Source organism: Diabrotica virgifera, chromosome 7 (genome assembly GCF_917563875.1).
Source record: "Diabrotica virgifera virgifera chromosome 7, PGI_DIABVI_V3a".
In the NCBI taxonomy this organism is placed as follows: domain Eukaryota; kingdom Metazoa; phylum Arthropoda; class Insecta; order Coleoptera; family Chrysomelidae; genus Diabrotica; species Diabrotica virgifera.
Window position 1 is genome coordinate 163,235,659 of NC_065449.1, and position 23,238 is coordinate 163,258,896.

At 32.8% G+C, this 23,238-nt stretch overlaps 1 protein-coding gene across 1 annotated transcript in view; it reads right to left on the reverse strand.

The window, feature by feature from the left end:
- The window catches only part of LOC114341748 (integral membrane protein GPR155), a 116,722-nt gene that overhangs the window by 93,317 nt on the left and 167 nt on the right, over positions 1–23,238 (reverse strand). Inside the window, exons 2-3 of the mRNA XM_028292561.2 lie at positions 22,980–23,138; positions 1,732–2,021 (exon numbers count right to left, since the gene is read on the reverse strand). Of these exons, the coding sequence (XP_028148362.2) occupies positions 1,732–2,021; positions 22,980–23,062 (373 nt within the window). The 5' untranslated portion in view covers positions 23,063–23,138. The remainder of the gene's footprint in view (positions 1–1,731; positions 2,022–22,979; positions 23,139–23,238) is intronic.

A 23,238-nucleotide genomic window follows, 5' to 3' on the forward strand; every position in this document is an offset into this window, starting at 1 on the left:
AAAATAAAGTTGGTACCTTTATTTGTTAAGAAAAATCGTTAAAGTCACTCCCTAACTAGCATCTCAAATAAAATTAATCGTTACTGCTTCACAAGTTACTTTACTTATGTATTGTGTATATGATCGGTAAGTTTCATCGGTTCAAAGTGGATATTTTTAAAAGGCCAATTTTTATCTTACAGAAAAACAAAATATCTAAAATATTTTGAAAAGCAAAAACTGCATTTTCTTACTCTTTGAGTTTTTTGATATCACTAATCATTTCAAGTTATTTTGAAAAAAGATATTTTTTTTTTCAAAGTAAAATTTACTTAAAAACCAATTTTTTTCAAAAATAATCACTTTGAACCGATGAAACTTACATGTAATATGAACAATACATAAGTAAAGTAACTTGTGAAGCGGTAACGATTAATTTCATTTGGCATGCTAACTACTAAAAAAAGGCTTTTTTTAAACTTATTTACTTTTGATGCTAGAAACTTTTATAAAACCATGAAAATCTTTTTTTAGTGTTAAAAATTTTTTTAAAACACTAAAATAGTTGTGATGAATTTTCTCCGAAAAATGCTTCATATTTTGGTTCTTTCGCGTTGAAATATTCGATTTGGAATTTGACGAATAAGAACCTACTTTCATTAGCTACAACTCTGCTTCTACTGGGTCTACAGGCTTCAACACATGTAACTATTTTTCACTTTTTTATAAACTCTATTTTTGATATAAATGTTTTTTTTTTCAATAAAATACCTACTTTTTGAGTTATTTGTCAAAAACAGTCCAAAAACGTGGGTTTTTGTTGAAAAATAAACATAAACACATTCACTCGCAAAGCATTGACATTATTGAAAAATCTTTATACAACAAAAGTTGCTTAGAATTAGTCAGTGTATCGACTTCCGGAGACTTATCTTGAATGTTGTAACGATGTGATGCCTCGGCGGGCGATGAGCTGCTGTTACCGGAGGGGACTGATGGAGTCTCCGTGTTTGCGCATTCCTTCTTCACGGCACCGCTGGGGGAAACCGAAGGAGAGGGCATCGAGAGCATATTTAAGGCGAGCTAGGAGAATGAGAAAATCAGTCATGGTTCGTGTATTGAACTTACTATGGCTCAACAGCTGATGCCTCGCGTATTGAACGAGCTTCAGCTGGCCTGGCAAAGATGCGCCGTTTGTGAGGCGGAACTATGCCTAGGTAGACGCCACCGTAGTGACGTGGAGTCTTGCCACAATCGTTATCGCAGTAGGCGGTAGTAGCGAGGAACGAGTGACTGCATTGAAGTGAAATGCCGTCTCCAGGCTACGTTGTTTTAACGTAGCGAGATTATTATTGTATATATTGATTATCGTATTATTTCGATGTTGCTATTATGATCGGATAACTATAATAAAGTTTAATATTGTTTTTCCTTTGCAGAAGATGGAATTATATTTTATTTTATTTGTTTTAAACTGTATATAATTACCTTTAATATATTTGCTTTATTTTTAAATTGTGTTTTACTGAGTCTGTCGTCCTTAAAAGAACTACCCGTTACAATGTATGCCACACATCGGCACAATACCACTCTTTTTCTTTGACATGTTAGCTATGTGTATGCCAAATTTCATGACAATCCAACAGGTTCTTTATAATTCGGAGCAAAAACCGTGATTAAATGGACTATTGATATGATTGTTCCAGAAGTTTCACAACTGTTCTAAAGAATTTTTAAAAGATATAAACTTACCAATGGGATATCCAATAGCGAAATCATTACTTTGTGTGCAAAATATGGCAAATATACCAGCTCTTCCCAACTTCAGAGGCCTACCAACTAAGAGGGTAACAATTATCACAGAAAAAAATACAATACTTTTTGCTATCAAAATGGATAACAAAAATATCCAATTTACTTGGCTAAGTTCTACTTCAGCTAGGGACATAAAAATTAATGAAGGCAATGAGAAAGTCCCTATGAAAGTGTTTATGCCTTTGGCCTCTGTCTCTGATATCCAGTTCATCCTTCCAGCAACATATCTACAATAGAATATTATATAAATAAATACATATATAAATTCTTCTATCACGGTGCCGATGTATTTAATAAAACTATTTAATTACAACATAAGTCTGCAAAGCAGAAGTTTATGTCAAGGATATGCTTCTAATTATATTACATTATAATGTAACACAAATTTTATTAAAAATTAAAAAAGGTAGGTAAATTGCATGAAGAATTGTAAGATGTTTTATAAAGAACATAACAAACAAATATATCAAATAGATCCTTCAATGAGATAATAACTACATTAAATTTCAATAAAACCTTTCATTTTTCCCTGGTAAATTACACATGCTGTAGTTCCTTCTAGTCTCCTAATTATCCTTCCTCTACAATCAAATAGAATCGTCTGCTCAGATAGTGGTTTAGTTGACTTAGTATGGCCCGATTGTTAAGTCAGTGCGCTTCACGTGAGATATTCTTTCATCGCGCGACCACCGTGTATAGTATTATTTAGCATTATTCTATATTGTAGCAATATTTCATGTTATATTTGTAATATGAATCGTGCAAAGATAATTTTAGAACTTGCCCTGTGGCAGAACAATGAAACAAAGGTACTAGTACAAATTTGAAATTTACTTATATTGAAATATAAAAATTAATATTATTTCTACATTTTTAGATTAAAATGTACAAGCGCATTAACAATCACATTGTGTAAAGCTAATAATAATAATATATTAAGTGTAAAATCTATTTTGAAAATTTTATTTCGTAAAAAAAGGCAAAAGTTGGATATGTGAGAGAAAATCTCACGCGCGACCACTGACGTAACAGCAAACCTAGCGACCAATGTCGGGTTAAAGGTGTTCAAAAAGTATCTACTTGTTCCATAGTAACAGTAAGTATATTATTAAAATCACCTGATCACTTTTTCTCTTTTCTCGATTATTAGTTCTTATTGTATAGTACATAAATTAGTGTAACCAGTAGCAACCTGATTCTCGAAGCGTGAACATGTACCGTCATTCAAAGCGCTAGAGAACTTATTTATCGTAAAACTACCTAATTAACTAGTAATTATCTAATCAGCATCAAAAAATTGTTAAACTGAAAAGTAACAAAAACTAAGTGATTAGTGAAACAAACAAAAGAAATATGTTCCCTTCGGGGAACTTATTAGGATTTGATAATAATGGCCAACCAATTTATCAACAAATGAATACTATACAGGATGTCCCAACAATAAATAACCAAAACCAGTCAAACCAAACAGCAGTAAACCGCAAGTACCATTTTTGTATTTTAATCAAACACCATCTAACCAGATAACAAATCAAATGTCATGCCTAAACCAAATACCTATTCCAACCCAAATAGCTATACCAAACCAAGTACAATTTCCTAATCAATCAACTGCACAAAATATTCAAAACACTCAAAACCCTATTCAGTCACAACACACAACATTATCCACAAACCCTCAATGCTCACTCTCATCATCACAAAACACTAATAACTACACAGATAGCGATAGCGACATAGAACTTAACGAGACAGAAAACCAAAATAACCATCCTTGGCAAGAAGTTGCCAAGAAGAGAAAAAGGATGAAAAGACAAACAACTTCAGAAATGTCCAACCAAATCCAAACACAAAACAGATTTGATTCCCTCTCAAAAGAAAATCTAGATGAACAAACAGACAATTTATCAAATACACAAAACACAAATATCACCAAAAAAGATCCCTCACCGCCACCAATCTATATTTATGGAGTTACTTATTTTAGTGCTATGATAGCAAACCTTTCAACTGCAACTGCGGCAGAAACCTATTACACCAAAACCATTTCAAATAATACAGTAAAAATTAACCCTACAAACTCAGACACCTACAGGACACTCATACAGCACCTTAGAAAAGAAAACATTGTACATCACACTTACCAACCGAAACAAGAGAGGGCCTATAGAGTTGTCATAAGAGGATTACACCATTCAATACCCACAGGAGATATCTCACATGAATTAAATAATAAGGGTTTTAAAGTTCGCAACATAATTAATGTTAGACAAAGAGTTACCAAAGAACCATTGCCGTTATTCTTTGTCGATATAGAGCCAAATGAAAACAACAAAAAAATATTTAACCTACAAGTCCTACGAAACTGCATAATAACAGTAGAACCACCTAGAATAAAAAATACAATAGTACAATGCACAAGGTGTCAAAAATACGGCCACTCAAAAAGTTACTGCCTGAGGCCATTCGCCTGTGTTAAATGCGGTGGATCACATGCCACAAAAACCTGCAAAAAAGCATGCGACACACCAGCAACATGTGCCTTATGTAATGGCAATCATCCAGCAAACTATAAAGGATGTGCTATATATAAAGACCTAGTAAATTCGAAAAACAAAAATATAACAAGCAGCATTCCTATACCTAGAGTTGCAAGCCTAAATAATAAAAGCACTAATGCTCACCACATACACCAATCACATGTAACATATGCTCAATTTGAAGCAACTAATACTTCTTCACAAGACAACAACAATAATTCAGACCTTTCAAATAAACTTCAGAATTCCTCAACGAATTTAAAAATATGTTTGCACAATTGATAAACCAAAACAACATGATACTAAGCATGCTTACAACAGTGATAAATAGAACGTCGTAATGGCTAACTCACTTAGAATAGCAGAGTGGAACGCAAATGGTCTAACAAACCATGTGCAAGAAATTATAGTCGAGGAAATGAAGCTGAAAAAATGGCAAAACCTCGCAATTTTTTCGTCGAGCATCGATTTGTACAAAAATTTGGGATTAGGCTCATTACACCCTCTAGTTCATTTTCTATATTGAGCCGTTGTACGCTTTTGGTTTTGTAAGTGTGAAAACTACCCCTAGTGGTAACAAATTATAAAATAGCATTTTAAACTTTAATATTGTCAACATTTGGTTCTTATTAGTTACATAATGAATGTGTTATGCTTTAAGATATACTATCATAATATTTCAACCCTTAAAACCACCCTTGTTGGAGCTATATATAAAAAATTTACTTATCCTAAAGGAATAATTTCGGCTTGCATCGATTTACATAAAAATTTGGGATTAGGATCATCTCACCCTGTACTTTATATTCTATATCATGCTTAAGGGCGTTGATTAATTTTAGGGGTGTAATCAACCCCTTATTGTCAAAAATGATATAAAAATATTTTATACATTAATATGGGTAAAATTTGGTTTTGATTGGTTAAATAATTATTGTTTTATACTTTAGGATATAATATCATAATACTTCAACCCTTAAAAACCACCCTTAATAACACTACAGTTTTTATAAGTAGATATTTTAATAGCTCTATACAGAAGAAGAAGTAGAATTAAAGAATTACAAAAACATTTAGTTACACAAAAATACGAATTTACAAATATGTAAAAATACAAATACAAATAGTTTTTTAGTCATCTTCCAGTATACGAACCGGTTCTGTGGTATTATACATACATTGAAAATTATCCATAAGCGGCCTATCCGAATTTTTCGAAAAAAAAAATTCGTTTTATAAACAGAACTCCTTCATTTTTGGCGGTGAACAGATTTTTCAAAAATGACTTTGTAGGATTTTTGAAGAGTTATAAGACTGTGTCAACTAAATTCCGTAAGATCCCTCAGTTTTTAATTAGGGTGGGTTTAAAGGGCTCGAATAAGGGGGTGTTTGCTCGTAAATAGAGGTTTTAAACAGCTATATCTCGCGAACTGTCCACTGTTATGAAAATCTATTCACAAGGGAATTTTAGTTATTAAAGAAGCTACAATTTGCTAATGTATCATTTTTTTGTATCTCTGGTATTTTCGGAGATATTTTGAAGTAAAAGGTGAAAAATGGGAAATTACAAAAAATTAATTTTTCTTTAAACTCCAATTTTTCTAAAACTAGGCCTTTTAAATAGGTCAAACTTCTTGGATGTATTAATAATACAAATATAAAAGGAATTACAGAAAGGTGAAGACCAATTTTTAATCAGGAGGGTAGTTAGGGGGTTGTTTTCACTGATTTTTTCATAGAGAAAAGCAGGTACCGACTTTTTTCTAATCATAAGTCGCTTAATTTTCAGACTAGGAACTTTTTATTATTTTTTTTTTGAAAGGCCTAACTGTATACTTGAAAAAAGATTATTTAAGCTTTTCTCGAAAAATGCAAAGTTTTTCCGTTATTTTACTTTGAATATTTCAAATTACGCATTTGACGAAAAAAGCTAACTTTTAACATGCCGTATCTCGGTTTGTATTGGTCTTAGCGATATTACAGAAAAACAATTTGGTTTGTGTTACTAAAAGATACAATTTTGATATCGACAGTTTTTTTGATTAAATACATATTTTTCGAGGTATTCTCAAAAAATTCTCTAAAAAAGTCGATTTTTTCATCGAAAAACTGTTACTTTCAAGCGCGAATAACTCGAAAAATATTAGTTTTACGAAGAAAATGTAAAAAACATTTTTTTCTTATAATCACTTTTTACATCGATTTACATAGATAAAATGTAATAAAAAATTCCCGCCCCCGAGATGGGGTGGCAACCACCCCCAAGGTTTTAGCGTACAGCGGCATGATATAGAAAATAATCCTTGGACTATTCCCTACATTCTGTGAAAATTTCAAGTAAATCCATGCTGGACGAAAAAATTGCGAGCCAAAATGCTTCATTTCCTCGACTATTATACTATTTCTAAAATTAAACAAAATAGACATCCTACTTATATCCGAGAGTCACACAACTGAGAGGTCTTTTATAAAAATTCCACACTACTCTGTCTATTACGCAAACCATCCAGATGGAACAGCCCATGCTGGTTCAGTTGTAATAATTCGTAAAGCTATAAAACACTACGAAATTGCTCCATATATCACCAACAAAATTCAGAGTACTATCATAAAAGTACATGCGCTCACCTTTCCATTAACAATAGCTTCTATCTACAGCCCACCACGCCACACCATCAATCTGGAGGAATACAGAGAGTTTTTTGAACAACTTGGCTCACATTTCCTAGTGGCAGGGGACTGGAATGCAAAACATACAACCTGGGGAGCAAGACTGATATCTCCAAAAGGCAGAAATCTATTAAAGATCATACAAGATAATAACCTGAAATACCTAACAACTGGTACCCCCACATACTGGCCCACTGATAACAACAAAATTCCTGATCTGTTAGACTTTGCTATAACTAAGGGAATACCTGAAATACACAGCGACATCACCCCCAGTTTTGATCTACATTAAAACTACTTAAGTACCAATATAATTTGGAAAACTCTTGCACCAAGGCTATGTTCCAGTAACACGAATTGGGTTCAATTCAAAGAAGAAATCAATGAAAAAATATCTCTTGACATTCGACTCAAGCACAAAAACGATATTGAAGAAGCTGTAAAATATTTAACGGAACAAATACAACAGGCCGCTTGGAAAGCTACCCCTGTAAAGGAAAAGACCATTGATGAAAGGTATAGTATACCCCTCCACATTAGAACACTAGTAGAAGAGAGAAGAAGAGCCCGTCGCAAATGGCAAAGAACAAGAAACGCGATAGATAAAACAAATCTAAACAGACTCACACACAGACTTCATTCCGCTATCCAAACAGCCAAAAACGAATCCTTTGAAAGATATGTCACAAACCTTTCTCTTGACGACAACTCTCTTTGAAAAGCCACAAAGAAATTCAAAAAGCCGGTAGTAATGAAATCACCAATTAGGAAAACGGCTCGATCAGATATAGAAAAATCCAACAGATTTGCAGAACATCTATCAACCGTCTTCTCCACCCCACAGGCCAACGATATTAGCGACGAGCAAATTAGAGACTTCCTCAATGCACCCTGTCAGCTATCATTACCACTAAAATACTTCTCACCAAACGAAGTCCGTAACGAAATCAACCTGCTTAACCCTTATAAAGCTCCAGGATTTGACCTTATAACTGTCGAAATCTTTAAAAAACTCCCAAGAAAAGGTGTTGTCTTAATAACCATTATTCTTAATAGCCTCCTGAGACTATGCTATTTTCCAGTGCAATGGAAGTATGCACAAATTATAATGATACCTAAACCTGGTAAACCTCTAACTGAAGCCAGTTCGTACAGACCTATAAGTCTCCTTCCGACTTTATCAAAAGTCTTCGAAAGGTTAATCCTTAACAGAATAGAAACAATAATACCTATAGAAAACCTTATCCCAGATCATCAGTTTGGTTTTCGCTCAAATCACTCAATCATACAACAGTGCCATAGATTAGTCAATAGAATAAAAGAGAGCCTAGAAGGGAAACAAATCTGTCTATCAGCATTCCTCGATATACAGCAAGCATTTGATAGAGTGTGGCACGAGGGTCTTCTCTTTAAAATAAAAACTCAGCTAACTGACCAAATCTACCTCTTCCTTAAATCATACTTGTCCGACAGATACTTCCACGTTAAATACGACGGTACTCTATCCAACTACCACCAAATAAAATCCGGAGTACCTCAAGGCAGTGTAATTGGCCCATTCCTTTACCAAATCTTCACTGCTGATATTCCTATTAGCGAAAATACACTAATGGCAACATTTGCGGATGACACTGGTATACTAGCATCAGACATCAACGAAATATTAGCATTTAACAAATTGCAAAATCATCTCAGTGAACTAGAAGACTGGCTTAAATGCTGGAAAATAAACGTCAACACAAACAAGTCTTGTCAAGTAAATTTCACAAATAATTCACCTATACCAATAAAAACAGAAGTAAAGTACCTGGGCCTTCATCTAGACGAAAAACTTACTTGAAAATCACATATTGCAGCCAAACGACGACACCTTGACCTAAAAGTTAAAAATATGAGCTGGCTAATCAACAGAAGATCGCAACTTTCATTAGAAAACAAACTGACCATCTATAAAACAATACTCAAACCAGTGTGGACATACGGAATCGAGCTGTGGGGCTGTAGCAAACCATCCAACACCAAAATACTACAGACATTCCAGTCAAAAACTATTCGTATGTTAGCTAACGCCCCATGGTATGTGTCAAACCAAACCCTTCATGCAGACCTCAATATCCCCTTCATTAATGATGTGATTGCTGACCACTCCAGAAGATACATGAATCGCAGCACAGACCATCCAAACCATCTCATAGACGAATTATTCAACCCCCCACTGGTTGACAGACGTCTGAAAAGACTTTGGCCAGAAGACCTAGCTGCTAGGTAAATTCCAGAGAGTCGTCAATGGACCACACCTGCCACAAGCCAAGAACATTCATCATATTTACTTATTACTGTATTGAAGTAGATTGTAAATTAGCAATAAATAAATAAATAAATAAATAAATAAAAAAAATTAGTGTAACCACCGAATACATAGATGGTGAAAAAATACTCATATTAACACGTTGATGGACAGTGCGACAAATGTATAAGCAAGTGTTGTGACACTATATACATTTTGCAAAGTAGAATAGGGAGATTCCTGAATTTCTTTTACCGCTTATAGTTTATGGAAACCATGAGTTTTTTTAACAGTTTTTGTAAACATGTGGACGATGACCTTGGACGTCGTGTCACATTTCATTTGCACCTGTAGATGTAATGTGACATTTTTTGACACCGATTTGTTGTCACAACTCGCTATTTTAAAAATGTCGCCTATAGACGTTGTGTCACATTACATGAAAGAAAATGAGACGTCTATAGACGTTCTGTCCGTCAACGTAATAATTAAATTAATTAATAATATACGGCATTATACAAGTAACCGTTATCCAAATCACAACCAAATAACCATCTCGTTCGTTGCTGATGACGACATCACTCTCAACTACTGTTTACATCTAGTGCATAAGCCATGTGAATAAACTGTAGATAAGAAGTTCTTGATTTTGTAAAACTCCATGAGTTTGTACAGAAGTGAAAAAAAAAATGTAAAAAAAGAACAAAGCTTACTTGAAATAAACCAAGACACAAGAAGAATACAGTAATTACGAGATAATAAGAAACAAAACAGGTACACTTGTAAGAAGAATAAAAAAGGATCACTGGGAACTGGTCTGAAAAAGAAATATAGCACTTTATAAGAGGTCAAAGAATGGAGGTAAAAGAACTAATAGAACCAAAACATATAGGATACAGGGACTGACTGACACGCTCTATCTAGAGGAAAGACAAATGACATTGGAACTGGAAACACCAGAAGTTACCACCAATGAATAAGTTAATATAAATGCGCAGGACATTAAAAAAATACTTGAAAAGCTGAAGAATAGAAAAGCTGCAGGTAAAGACAGAATACCAAACGAATTACTGAAATACTGTAGAGAAGCAATGACTGAACAACTGACAACATTAATAATGAACATAATTATAAACTATTCAAAAAAGGAGATAAAAATAGCCAGAAAATTACAGAGGTATAAACTTGTTAAATACTACCCTAAAACTTATAAAGAGGAAGAAGAAAATATCCCATATTGGAATAAGTAGTAAGAAATATATTGAATCTAAAATTTGATGTAGTATTAAGCAGTGTCAGGATTAACTACCTCCATAATTATATTATTACCATCAACCATCTTCCAGAAAAAAAAATATCAAACTGTTCCTATCACACACCTCTTAGTAATATAGATTATTATTTATAGTCTGGGCTGATTATATGAGAATAGGCCATTTTTGGGAAAAGTTATTTACCAGCAATTTTATTGCTGGAATCGAAACTTATGATTATATATATTAATAATATAGGTATGCAAAGTCCGCAGATAGTGTGCTACTTTTTTTTATTGACAAAATGGCGCCCCCAAATCGTGTTTTTTTCAATTTTTGCTCCATAACTCCGAACATTTTAACTTTACACCAAAAACACGCTAATAAAAATTCACCGAAATTAAATTCTGCATAAAGACATGTTTTTCCCGATCTGCTCCGATGAAAACTTTCCTCATAAAATGCGGGTTTTCCCAACAAAATCTTTAAATTTCAAATAAAGTTTTAGATAAGTAATTATCTGCCACTAATTAAATAACTCGGTGACATAAAAGCTTTCTTGGTTTATATTATAGTTCCAGAAGCCGGTAAAAATTAAACGAATATTTTAGCAACAAATTAATTGTTAATTAATAATTTACGGTCGCAATAATAACCAAAATAATTATGATACATTGATCAAACTTTGAAATCTTATAAAGATGAGATGCCTATTTAATATTTTGTCGACAAAATATAAATTTTTAATTTTTTTGAATAATCTTTAAATGTTAAAAAAAATAGTTATAAACAAATTAACGTTTCTCAGAAAGTTTTTATTATATTCTAATATTAAAAAATATGTAAAATGCGTATTTCACAGATCTTGAAAATGAATGCATTAAAACTTTTTTCCAACCATTTGCAAAAAAGTTATGAAACAGCAAAGTAAACATACGATTACTACGTTGTTTATAATTTTTTTAATTCTTTCAAAGCGTAAAAGTGAGTTTAAAGTACAAGCTAATTACTTACAAAAAATATCGGTTATTAGTTTAGTAGTTATATTTTAATTAAAGATTATAAATATTTTTTTTTGTAATTTACACGCGCGAAAGTAGACTAATACAGTACCGTAGCTATGTATTATGTATTATACCCGTCCACACACACAACTCGCTCTAGTTTAATGCGTGTCAGGCGCTTCGAGTGAACATCTCCGGCTCTGTATCAAGCCTACTTTCGCGCTAAAAATTACAAAAAAAAACATTTTTAATCTTTGATTAAAATATAACCATTGAACTAATGTTTGTTATTTTTTGAGAGTCATTAGTTTGTACAATAACCTCACTTTTAAGCTTTGAAACAATTAAAACAAATTATAAACAACGAAGTAATCGTATGTTTACTTTTCTGTTTCATAACTTTTTTGCAAATGGTTGGAAATTTTTTTTAAAGCATTCATTTTCAAGACCATTGAAATACGCATTTTAAGTATTTTTTAAAATTATAATATAATAAACAATTTCTCAGAAATGTTAATTTGTTTATAACTATTTTTTTAACATTTAAAGATTATGCAAAAAATGAAAAATTTATATTTTGTCGACAAAATATGAAATAGGCATCACATCTTTATAATCTTTCTAAGTTTGATCAATGTCTCATGATTATTTTGGTTGTTATTGCGACTGTAAATTGTTAATTAACAATTGAATTGTTGCTAAAATATTCGTTTAATTTTCACCGGCTTCTGCAGTTATAATGCATACCAAGAAAGCTTTTATTTCACCAAGTTATTTAATTATTGATGAATAATTACTTGTCCAAAAAATTTATTTGAAAATTTGAGATTTTGTTGGGAAAACCCACATTTTCCGAGGAAAATTTTCGTCGGAGCAAATCAGGAAAAACATTCCTGTATGTAGAATTAGATTGGGATGAAATTTTAATTTCAGTGTTTTTGGTGTAAAGTTAAAATCTTCGGAGTTATAGACCAATAATTGAAAAAAAAACACGATTTGGGGGCGCCATTTTGTTAATAAAAAAAGTAACACACTATCTGCGGACTTTGCATACCTATATTATTAATATAAAGGATCCTAATATTCGACTTCAGCAATAAAATTGCTGATAAATAACCTTTCTTTGTACTTTACTAATTAGACCAGCGTATTATAACTATTTTTTTTTCAAAATTTAAAGATTATGCAAAAAAAACGGAAAATTTATATTTTGTCGATAAAATATTAAATAAGCATGTCTCATCTTTATAAGTTTGATCAATGTATCATGATTATTTTGGTTATTATTGCGATCGTAAATTATTAATTAACAATTGAATTGTTGCTAAAATATTCATTTAATTTTCACTGGCTTCTGGAAGTTCAATCTATACCAAGAAAGCTTTGATGTCACTAAGTTATTTAATTATTGATTAATAATTACTTACCTAAAACTTTATTTGAAAATTAGAGATTTTGTTGGGAAAACCCGCATTTTCCGAGGAAAGTTTTCGTCGGAGCAAATCGGGAAAAACATATCTCTATGCAGAATTTAATTGCGGTGAATTTTTATTTGGGTGTTTTTGTTATAAAGTTAAAATATTCGGAGTTATAGAGCAATAATTGAAAAAAATACGATTTGTCGGCGCCATTTTGTTTATAAAAAAAGTAGCACACTATCTGCGGACTTTGCATACCTATATTATTAATATATAGGATGTTATAATTCGATTCCAGCAATAAAATTGCTGGTAAATAACTTTTCCATGAATTTTGCTAATTAGCCCCGAGTATTAATGTATGGTGCATGCATCAAAGAAAATGTTTGATCTTTACTATACCTCGTTTTTAAACTAGAAGGAGTAATTTAAATTTACTGTTCTATAATGCTTGTTTGTAATTGGTCCAACCACAGACAAGTTTACTCCATTAACTTATGAAATTTTGACACTATTGGCATTTATCAAATTTTAACACTAATGGCATTTAAAATTGATAAGTCAAGTTATATCTGCGTTTTTTGTGTTTTCCGCGTTATTATTTTAATTTTAAGTCTGCATTTATATAAAAAAAAACAGTTGTTTTTAGAACTCTTTAGCAACATGTTAGTATAATATAATATTTATGGATTACTGACGAAGATCGATATGATCAACCAGTGGCGGCTCGTGAGTAAAAATATCGGTGGGGCACTTTTATTTTGAGCGGCAAATACAAAATTATGAACACCGAAAAAATGTTAGTAAAAGATAAATATTGCTAGTAGCTACAAAATTACCCATGTATCTAAGGATTCTAGTAAATAGCCTTTTTTATTCATCACTAGGTGGGGAATCTGCTAACAGACGCCTGAGCTAAACCCTCATCAGTGTTAAGTCGACCACTTTGGCCGTAAGTCGGACCTCCCTACCCTCCGTAACTGCGATGTGGCCGGGACCAGCTAAACCCCACCCCTTTCATACTAGGGCATCAGAGTGGAATCGCTCGTTCGAGCATAACTTCTCCCCGATGTCCTTCTTTTGCCCGATTCTCAGTCGCTCGTCATCACGCATCAGCTTCCGTCTCTCGCACTCATCCGACCACCACGTCCTTTACCACTATGATGTCAACCACTCCTTCTTCCTACCTCTACCTTCTCTTTTATCGACAGCACCTTTCTCACATAGTTGTGGATGTTATCCCACCATTGCTCATCCATCACCATCTTTTCTGCCATTTCTCTCACAGACTCAAACGCTCTCTCTAGCTCATTCCTTTCCCTCGCCTAGTCAATAGTCCATGTTTATTAGTAGTTATAAGTTCACAATACTTCCAAGCACATCACCACTCCAATATAAAAAAAAAATGTCTTATGCCCTGAACAGTTTTTAATTAGCACTATTGTATTTTAGACGCAGGATTTATAATTCAGTTCAGTGCGACGTGTGTTTTGGCTTGCAAAATGGTCAATGATGAGTTCGTTAAATTTGTGGCAGTTAGATATTAATTGTTTTTCAATGGACAGCATCGCTAGGGCATTGAGTCGTTCTTCTGACATCGTATTCCGCAGAAATGGTTTTATACTCTTTAGGGTTGAAAAGGATCTCTCTGCTTCTACTGTTGTCATAGGAGTTGTGCATGCAATGTTAATTAATTTAATGGACTCTGAAAACAAATCAGTAAGATTGTTTTCAACAAAAACCTCAAGCAATGGCACGAGACCACTCGCCGTTCCAAAGTCAGTCCTAGCGTATAGTACACATAGCTCCGATTTTAATTTGGTGGCATCTACAAACGGATAATGTTGCAAAACAATCTTCAGTTTTTCTTTGGGAAAAATAAGTTTATAGTCTGGAAATAATTTGGGATCGAATAGTGCTGCAAGAGTTAAATGGGCCGTGAAAGAAAGTTGATCCTCAATAGTGACCCTTATTAGATCACAAATTTCTTTCGCCGTCACGTTGTTATTTTCCTGGGTTCGTTTTCTTTTCCCAGTCGAAACGCTTGGACTATTGTCATCAATTATTATGTTATCCCTGATAGTTTGAATTTGATTTTTAAATTCCTGTATAAATATTTGAATTCTTGGAGGATCTAGGGCTCTCATTTGCAGTTGTTTATAAAGAATCTCAACGTACGGCATAATATTATTAAAGAAATTCAGCCAGTATAAAAACATATCATCTTTTAATAACATAAGTAAGCCCGAAGCTTGTTGAATGGTTTGAGCATCTCGTTCGTTTTCAATGATTTGTTCAAAACATTGCATGAGATCGTCTTTGTGACTGAATATGGTGATTACTGCTCGGCTGTTGAATGTCCACCGAGTATCCGATCCCCGGGGGAGACGTTTCTTTACAACATTGTTCAGTACATTTATGCGTTTCGGAGAACGAGAAAAGAAAGACGAAAACCCAGCTAAGTTAGCAAAAAAAACTTTTACCATTTTGTGCTCAGAAGCTGCCTTCGAGACAATCAAATTAAACTGGTGTGCATAACAATGGATAAAATGAGCATACGGAAAAGAACGTCGAATTATTTCTTGAACTCCATTGATTTTGCCTGAAATGATAGCGGCGCCATCATAACTTTGGCCAATTAACTTATTAGGAGTATGGTTTAAGTTTAAATTATTCAATTGCTCCAAAATACACCTACTAATGCCCTCTGCATTATAAAAATCAGGTAAAAAATATCCCCAAAAACGTTCAAAGATTTGGTTGCCAAGGGTATATCTCAAAATTAAAACCATTTGATCTTGAACGGAAACGTCAGTAGTCTCATCAGTCTCGATTGCCACATAAGGAGCCCTTTCTACCTCTTTGCTTATTAATTCACGAGCTACACATAACATTGAATCCAGGAGTTCGTTTTGAATAATTTTTGAAGTTCCCAATAATGTTGTATTATTTTCGGTTAAATGTTTTGCCAATATCGTGTCAACTTTTCCCATTAAGTTGATAAGTCCCCTAAATACTCCAGGATTCGTAGATGTCACACTTTCATCGTGACCTCTTAAAGCTAATTCAAACGCTCCGCAAAATTTAATACAGTCGATTATTCTATTTAAAACATACCTGTTTTTGGTCACTATCTCGTTATGTTCCTTTATTGATCTTCTTAAAGCCGAATCTAACTGTGATTGAATATTTATTGACCCTAATAATTGGTATTCAACACAATAGTGGATGTGTTTGGAGCAAACATTATGTTTTTTAATTTTCTCTGAGAGATGTTTAATATCATTTACACCCCGGATTGTCCAAGCCTCGTCCACTTGTGGTGAAAACAATAAACACTTAAAATAATAGAAGCGATTTGTCTCCTCACAACCGCATAACCAGTCTGCTAACAAATAATGTTTCTCATTGAATTTACGATTAAAATTTCTATTACCACTTTGTCCCGCCTGAATAATGTCCAATTTTGGTCTAGGAGGTCCTAGTTGTTTTATATTTAAACGTTTTTCAAAGTCCAATGTATTTGTCTTAATAAAACTTACACTATTAATATTTGTTGCCATATCGAATTATTGGATATCGACAATAATGAAGTCAGAATTGAGAATTGTACACTTAACAGACCGAAAACTACGCTCGGGCTGTGTCCTAGGAGAAGTATACTGGTGCGATACCGACTGCTAAGCCATATACCGCAACGTTGCCAGTTAGTACCTGCATCTGAGGATATTTCTTATATCGCACACGGCAAGTCATCATCTAGCGAACGATATTTTTCTAACTTGACAACAGTGAGCTGAGCTCGGTCGCTCGGAGAAGAGCCCTTCCTCGGGTGAGGGCATAATTAAAAATTACACTGTGTAGTAGTTTTTAATCAATGGTGCGGGTGAACGCTGTCAATTTATATTTCTAAACTTTTTGGAGCGTCGCGTCGCATCGACTGAATATTTATTAGAATTTTAAAGAAAGAACAATTCATTAAACATAAATTGTATGAGATATCTACTACATTACATGAGCTAGTGGGAGGGCAGTGCCCCAAGCGCCTCCCTGCCACAGCCGCCCCTGTGATCAACCAAAAAGAAGATGAATCTGGTAATTTTTCTAGTGACATTATTATTGTGTGTGAATCTGTCTTTTTGAGTTTAGTTCTCCTGGTTTAAAAACAGGGAAGAGTGCTGTAACATCATATGAAGGGTCCAGTGGAAAAACATAATATAATAACCACCATTTTGCTAATTTTACAGGAAGAGTAAAAACCCTTCAAACCATATTAATATGAAAACTGTTAAATTATTTTGAAATAATTATTGTTTCTATTATAGGTTTACCTACCAATCATGGTAATAGGAAATGAAATAGGTAAATACTAAACTTTGGAAACCAGAAATATTTTAATATCAATAATATGAGCTTTATATATCCTTATAATTCTCAGAAGATAGTTGCAGTAAACCCGTAAAAGAAACAAACAGTAAAAAGTAAATGATGGTGTAGAAATGACAGGATTCATCACCAAATAAAAATGACACAATCAAATGTATTTTTGTATCAAGTTATTTCCCTGGACAGCTTGTGGTTATCTTTCCCTGTATGTATATTTTTGACTGGCATAATCATGGTAGTTAACAGCTTATTTTCCTGTAGAATGTATACATTTTGTAGGGATGACTTAGACTTTTGTAAAATCCTAAAATTAATAAATTGCAGCTTATCATGTTTTCCTCTGGACCCTTCGTATGCAGATAATAGATAAATTTAATATTTTCCCTAAAAAATTCATTGTGTAGCTCCTTATAATCCACAGTAATTTATATGAGTCAATTGTGTTTAAATAATAAAAAAAGGACTCTACCGTCTGGTTGTGCCTACATGATTTTATTTAAAAGTACATACCCTCAAATGATAATGGCAAAACATTGTGTTAATGTTGGATATAGGTTTTCAAAGAAAGTATAATAAAGAGACTAAAAAATAATCAAGTGAAAAAAACAGATTGAGCTTCGGCAGAGTTATTAAAGCATGGAGGATCCAAACTCTGGGGAAGAATTCATCACCTAATAACTAATATGGACGAAGGAGCAAATGCTGGAGTCTGGAGGAATCAACAGTTGGGCTTATACAGCCAATATATAAAAAAGGAGATAAGAGGGAATGCCAGAATTATAGGCCAATTACATTCTTCTTCTTGTAGTTCCAAGACCATTATCAATCGCTGGATATCATGTTGGCTACTATACAGGGTGATTGATTAGTAGGGTAAAGCTCAATAGATCCGCTATAGTAATAGATAGCAAAAAAAGTTAATAACAAAAATTATAGCCAACTTTGAGCTTCACATTTTAAAATTAATTAGAATGTTACAGGGTGTTTGATAACATCGTGGCAGACCAAACTTATGTTTTTTTAAATGGAACACCCTATATTTTACTTTATAATCGAAATCTCCTTAACTTTCCCATTACAAAAATATAAAGGTCTGTTATGATATACAGGGTATTTACAAAGTTATAGCCAATTTTCTACGAAAATAGTAACAAACTCAGCTCCCTGTATAAATAAAAATAAGCACAACGGCAATGGTTTATTGATGCCATCTTTTTTTATTTATTGTCAAAATTTTTAAAAATGATTGACATTGCTAATTTTCTTTATATCGAATACAGGGTGCGTCCAAATGCAAATATATTATTTTATCAGTAATTTTAAATGGAACAACCTGTTGGAACAACCTGTTTATATCACTATTGAAAAGTATACAAGCGATTGAGACCATATGCGGAACAAATAGTTGGGGAATATCAATGTGGTTTCTGCAGGCAGAAGTCCACAATAGATCAGATCTTCGTTTTGAGACAAATCTTGGAAAAGACTAGTGAATTTAATATAGAAACACATCATCTCTTCATTGACTTTGAGAGTGCCTATGATAGTATTCATCGAGAATTTCTGATCAACGCCCTGAAAGAGTTTAATATTCCAACTCATCTCATTGATATAGTAAAAGAAATACTTAAAGTACAAAGCAGGGTTCGAATTCAAAACAGATACAATCCATGTTAGAACGGGCCTAAGACAGGGAGATGCCCTATCCTGTATTCTATTCAACATCACATTAGAGAGTCAAAAGTCAACACCAGAGGAACAATAATAACAAAAAGTGTACAAATATTGGCATTTGCAGATGATGTTGATATCATAGCCAGAAGCAAAAGAGAAATGATAGAAGCATTTTATGCTATAGAAAGAGCGGCACAAAACAGTGGCCTAAATATTAATGAAATAAAAACCAAATACATGAAGGCCAGCAAATTGACAGGCCAAAGAAACCTACAGAATCTGACAATAGGAGACTATAACATCGAAAGCGTAAAAATTTTTACATATCTAGGTTCACTAGTTACCGCAGATAACAATTTCAGCGAAGAAGTTAAGAGAATAATACATATTGCTAATAAAACATATAATGGACTCATTAAACATCTAAGATCCAACAACATCACGAGAAAAACCAAATGCAAAATATACAAAACCCTGATAAAACCGGTCCTTATATATGGATCAGAGACATGGACACTGTCGAAAAGCGATGAGAACTTATTAGGTATGTTTGAACGAAAAATCCTTAGACACATATATAAGGAGGTGAAAGAAAATGACGTATGGCACAGAAGATATAATTTTGAACTATACGCAGCATACAACGAACCCGACGTCACAACATCCACAAAGATCAGATCTCTGTGCTGGATGGGCCATGTTGAACGAATGTTGGAGAACGAAACACCAAAACATAATGAAGCAAACACCAGTAGGGAGAAGGTCAAAGGGAAGACCCAAACTTAGGGCCGGTATTTCAACAACTACTTAAGCTTTGGCTTAGCTAAGTCTGTGTCAAAAGTTAAGGAAAAGCTTAAGCTGGGTGCCGTATTTCCATCATTTCCTTAACTAAACTGATCCTCAACTGTAAAGTTAATTGGTTTGGTATCTCTGAATACGTTAAAATGTCAGAACTAACTGTTCTGAGGTAAAAACCAATACTGTTGATATTTAATTTTATATTTTCATCTGTATCAATGTCACTTAATTTATATTTTCATCTGTATCAATGTTACTTCACTTAATTTTGTGTACATGATACATGTGTTGTGAGTTTATTGTCTATATTTTCTCTGGTTTTAATTTTTATTGTTATTTTGCATAAGCAATAGATCCGTATTTGTAATTCTGTTTATTGCATATATTCCTTATAATGTCAAATTGGAATGTATGTTTACTTTTGTAAAATAAATATACCAAGCATTGTAGAAATAAATAATTTTCAGGTGTCTACACCTTTCAAAAGGAATAAGAATTTTAATAATCGTTAATAATCCAATAACAACGTTATTACGTAAAAGTTGGCTTTCAAAATAACTCTATAATTATTAATCTATAGAAATAACCTCAAAAAACAGAAAATAAATTTTGAGCAAAGGCTTAAACCAACTCCCGCGCGAGCTTAAAATTATTTAGTTTAGGCCTACGCTTAAGCTTCAAATTGAATTGGAAATACAGGCATCTAAGCTTAAGCTCAGGCTTAAAGTAAGCTTTGGCTTAAGTGCGGTTGGAAATACCGACCCTTAGATACATGGAACAAGATCTGAAAACACTTAAGATTACCCACTGGAAGAACAAAGCAAGGAACAGAACAGAATGGCGGAAAATCCTAGAACAAGCTAGGACCCAAAAAAGGGTTGTCGAGCTACTGATGATGATTGAGAAGTACCATTATCGTACTGTAATTTGTATACAACATTACCTATGTCTAAATTTATTAGTTTTCGAGATATTTTCATTTTTCAATGAACCAGTAGCGTGGCCCCCCAGATTACCAGAATTTAATAAACTGAACTGATTTTTTTGGGATTACGTTAAGAATTAATGTTATAAAATGCCTCCAACAACAAGGGATGGGATTAAAAATAGAATACAAAGTGTATTTCAAAGTGTTAATTTACAAATGCTTCGTACTGTAAGTAACTCATTCACTCATGTCATTTTGAACACCTTATGTAATTAAATATATAAAATATTCTACTAAAAGTAGCTTTTTAATTTTTCAAAAATGTTGTATTTTGTGTTCATGTTTTTTTTTGTAAAATTTTTTACTGATACATTATTTTTCGTTCTTTATTTGTTACATTTACATACAAAATTAGTTTTTAATTGTTTTCACAAAATGTATTTTGTGTTTGTGTTTTTTTTTTTGTAAAATTTATAACTAATAAATTATTTTTCTTTCTTTATTTGTTACAGTTACACACAAAAGTAGTTTTTAATTGTTTCAAAAATGTTGTATGTTGTGGTTGTGTTTTTTTTGTAAAATTTATTACTAATAAATTTTTTTTTCTTTAACTTTTTAAGATTACTTTTCAGTAATCTTAAATTATCAGTTTTAAAAAATTCAGACATGGCTTATTTAAAATTTGGAAAGATTTAGACCCCTAATTAATAATTTGCTCTGAAAAATGAAAATATCTCGAAAACTAATAAATTCAGACATAGGGAATATTATACAAAAATTAAAGTAGTACGGTAACAGTACTTTTCGATACTGATATAAAATACAGGGTGTTCCATTTAAAATTACTGAGAAAATAATGTACTTGCGTTTTGACTCACCCTGTATTAGATATAAAGAAAATTAGCAATATCAACCATTCCTAAAAATTTTCACAATCAACAAAAAAATATAGCACTAATGAACCATTGCTGTTGTGCTTATTTTTATTTATACAGGGAGCTGAACTTGTTACGATTTTCATAGAAAATTGGTTATAACTTTGTAAATACCCTGTATAACATAACATACTTTTATACTTTTGTAATGTGGAAGTTAAGAAATTTTCGAATATAAGATAAAATATAGGGCATTCCATCTAAAAAAAACATAAGTTTGGTCTGCTAACGATGTTATTGAACCTGTAACATTCTAATTAATTTTAAAATGTGAAGCTCAAAATTGGCTCCAATTTTTATTATTAACTTATATTGCTATCTATTACTATAGTGGATCTATTGAGCTTTACCCCACTAATCAATCACCCTGTATTCGTTATCATGACTTTATTGACAGTAGCTCTGAATAATGATGTAGTCGATTTTCCATACCATTGCCTTAGTTACAACAATGGTGTTCTTCTTCTACCAGGAGCACATTTACCATGGATCTTTCCCTGAATGATCAAATGTAAAAGATAATATTTTTCAGGGTGTCTTGCGTCTCTTTATTATATTGACCAGTTGTGTTGTTTTCATGTCAAGAACATGACTGCAATGTAAGTTTCTCATTTTTACAAAAGCAGTTTGGGCTTGTTCTATTCAGATTTTAATTTCTACAGTTGGATCCCAGCTCTAATTGGTATTACTGCCAAGATACACGAGTTTCTCAACTCTGTCTAGTGTGGCATCTCCGACTTTTAAAAATTTGTGTGGAACAAGCTGTTTGTAGCAAATATTTGCGTGCTCAAAGTAAATTGTGCTAGTGTGGATGGGTTCGTCGCATAAATTGGAAGCAAGAATTTTCAACACACACAATGCACATGCTCCATCAGTTAATGTTTTCGAGCGAAAGATCACATCATTTGAGCACCACATCCTCACTGGTAAAAATTTGCAACTCAAATTCTTGCAATGCGAATTCTTGCGACGAACCATTAATTCAATATGCACGAAAAATTTAGCAATGAGGATACACCATTAGAGGCAAGAGGTGCATGGAGAATCAGGAAGAATGAGGAGCTTAATGAATGATATGACATTGTATGATTTGTAAAATGTCAAAGACTGGTTGGAGTGGAGATGGTTGGATGACATGGAGTAAGACCTGAAAACCATGAACATAAGATAATGGAGACATAAGATTATAACCCCTTATAATCCACAGTCATTTATATGAGTCACTTGTGTTTAAATAATAATAATGTCCGGTCGGTCGTGCCTACGTGATTTTTTCATTTAAAAGTACATACCCGCAAATGATAATGGCAAAACATTGTGTTAATGCTGGATATAGGTTCTCAAAGGAAGTCCCGGCGTCATAGACCTCATCCATCGTCACTTAATAAATCTTTTAGTACAGTGTCATCCTATCCAAAGCTCACATTCCAAATGTTATGTTACTTTGTTCTCTGTGGAATAAAAATCGATATTTTAATATATTAACACACATACATAAACGTTTGTTATGGAAACTGACAATATATTTATTTAATTAACTTCATTAGTATA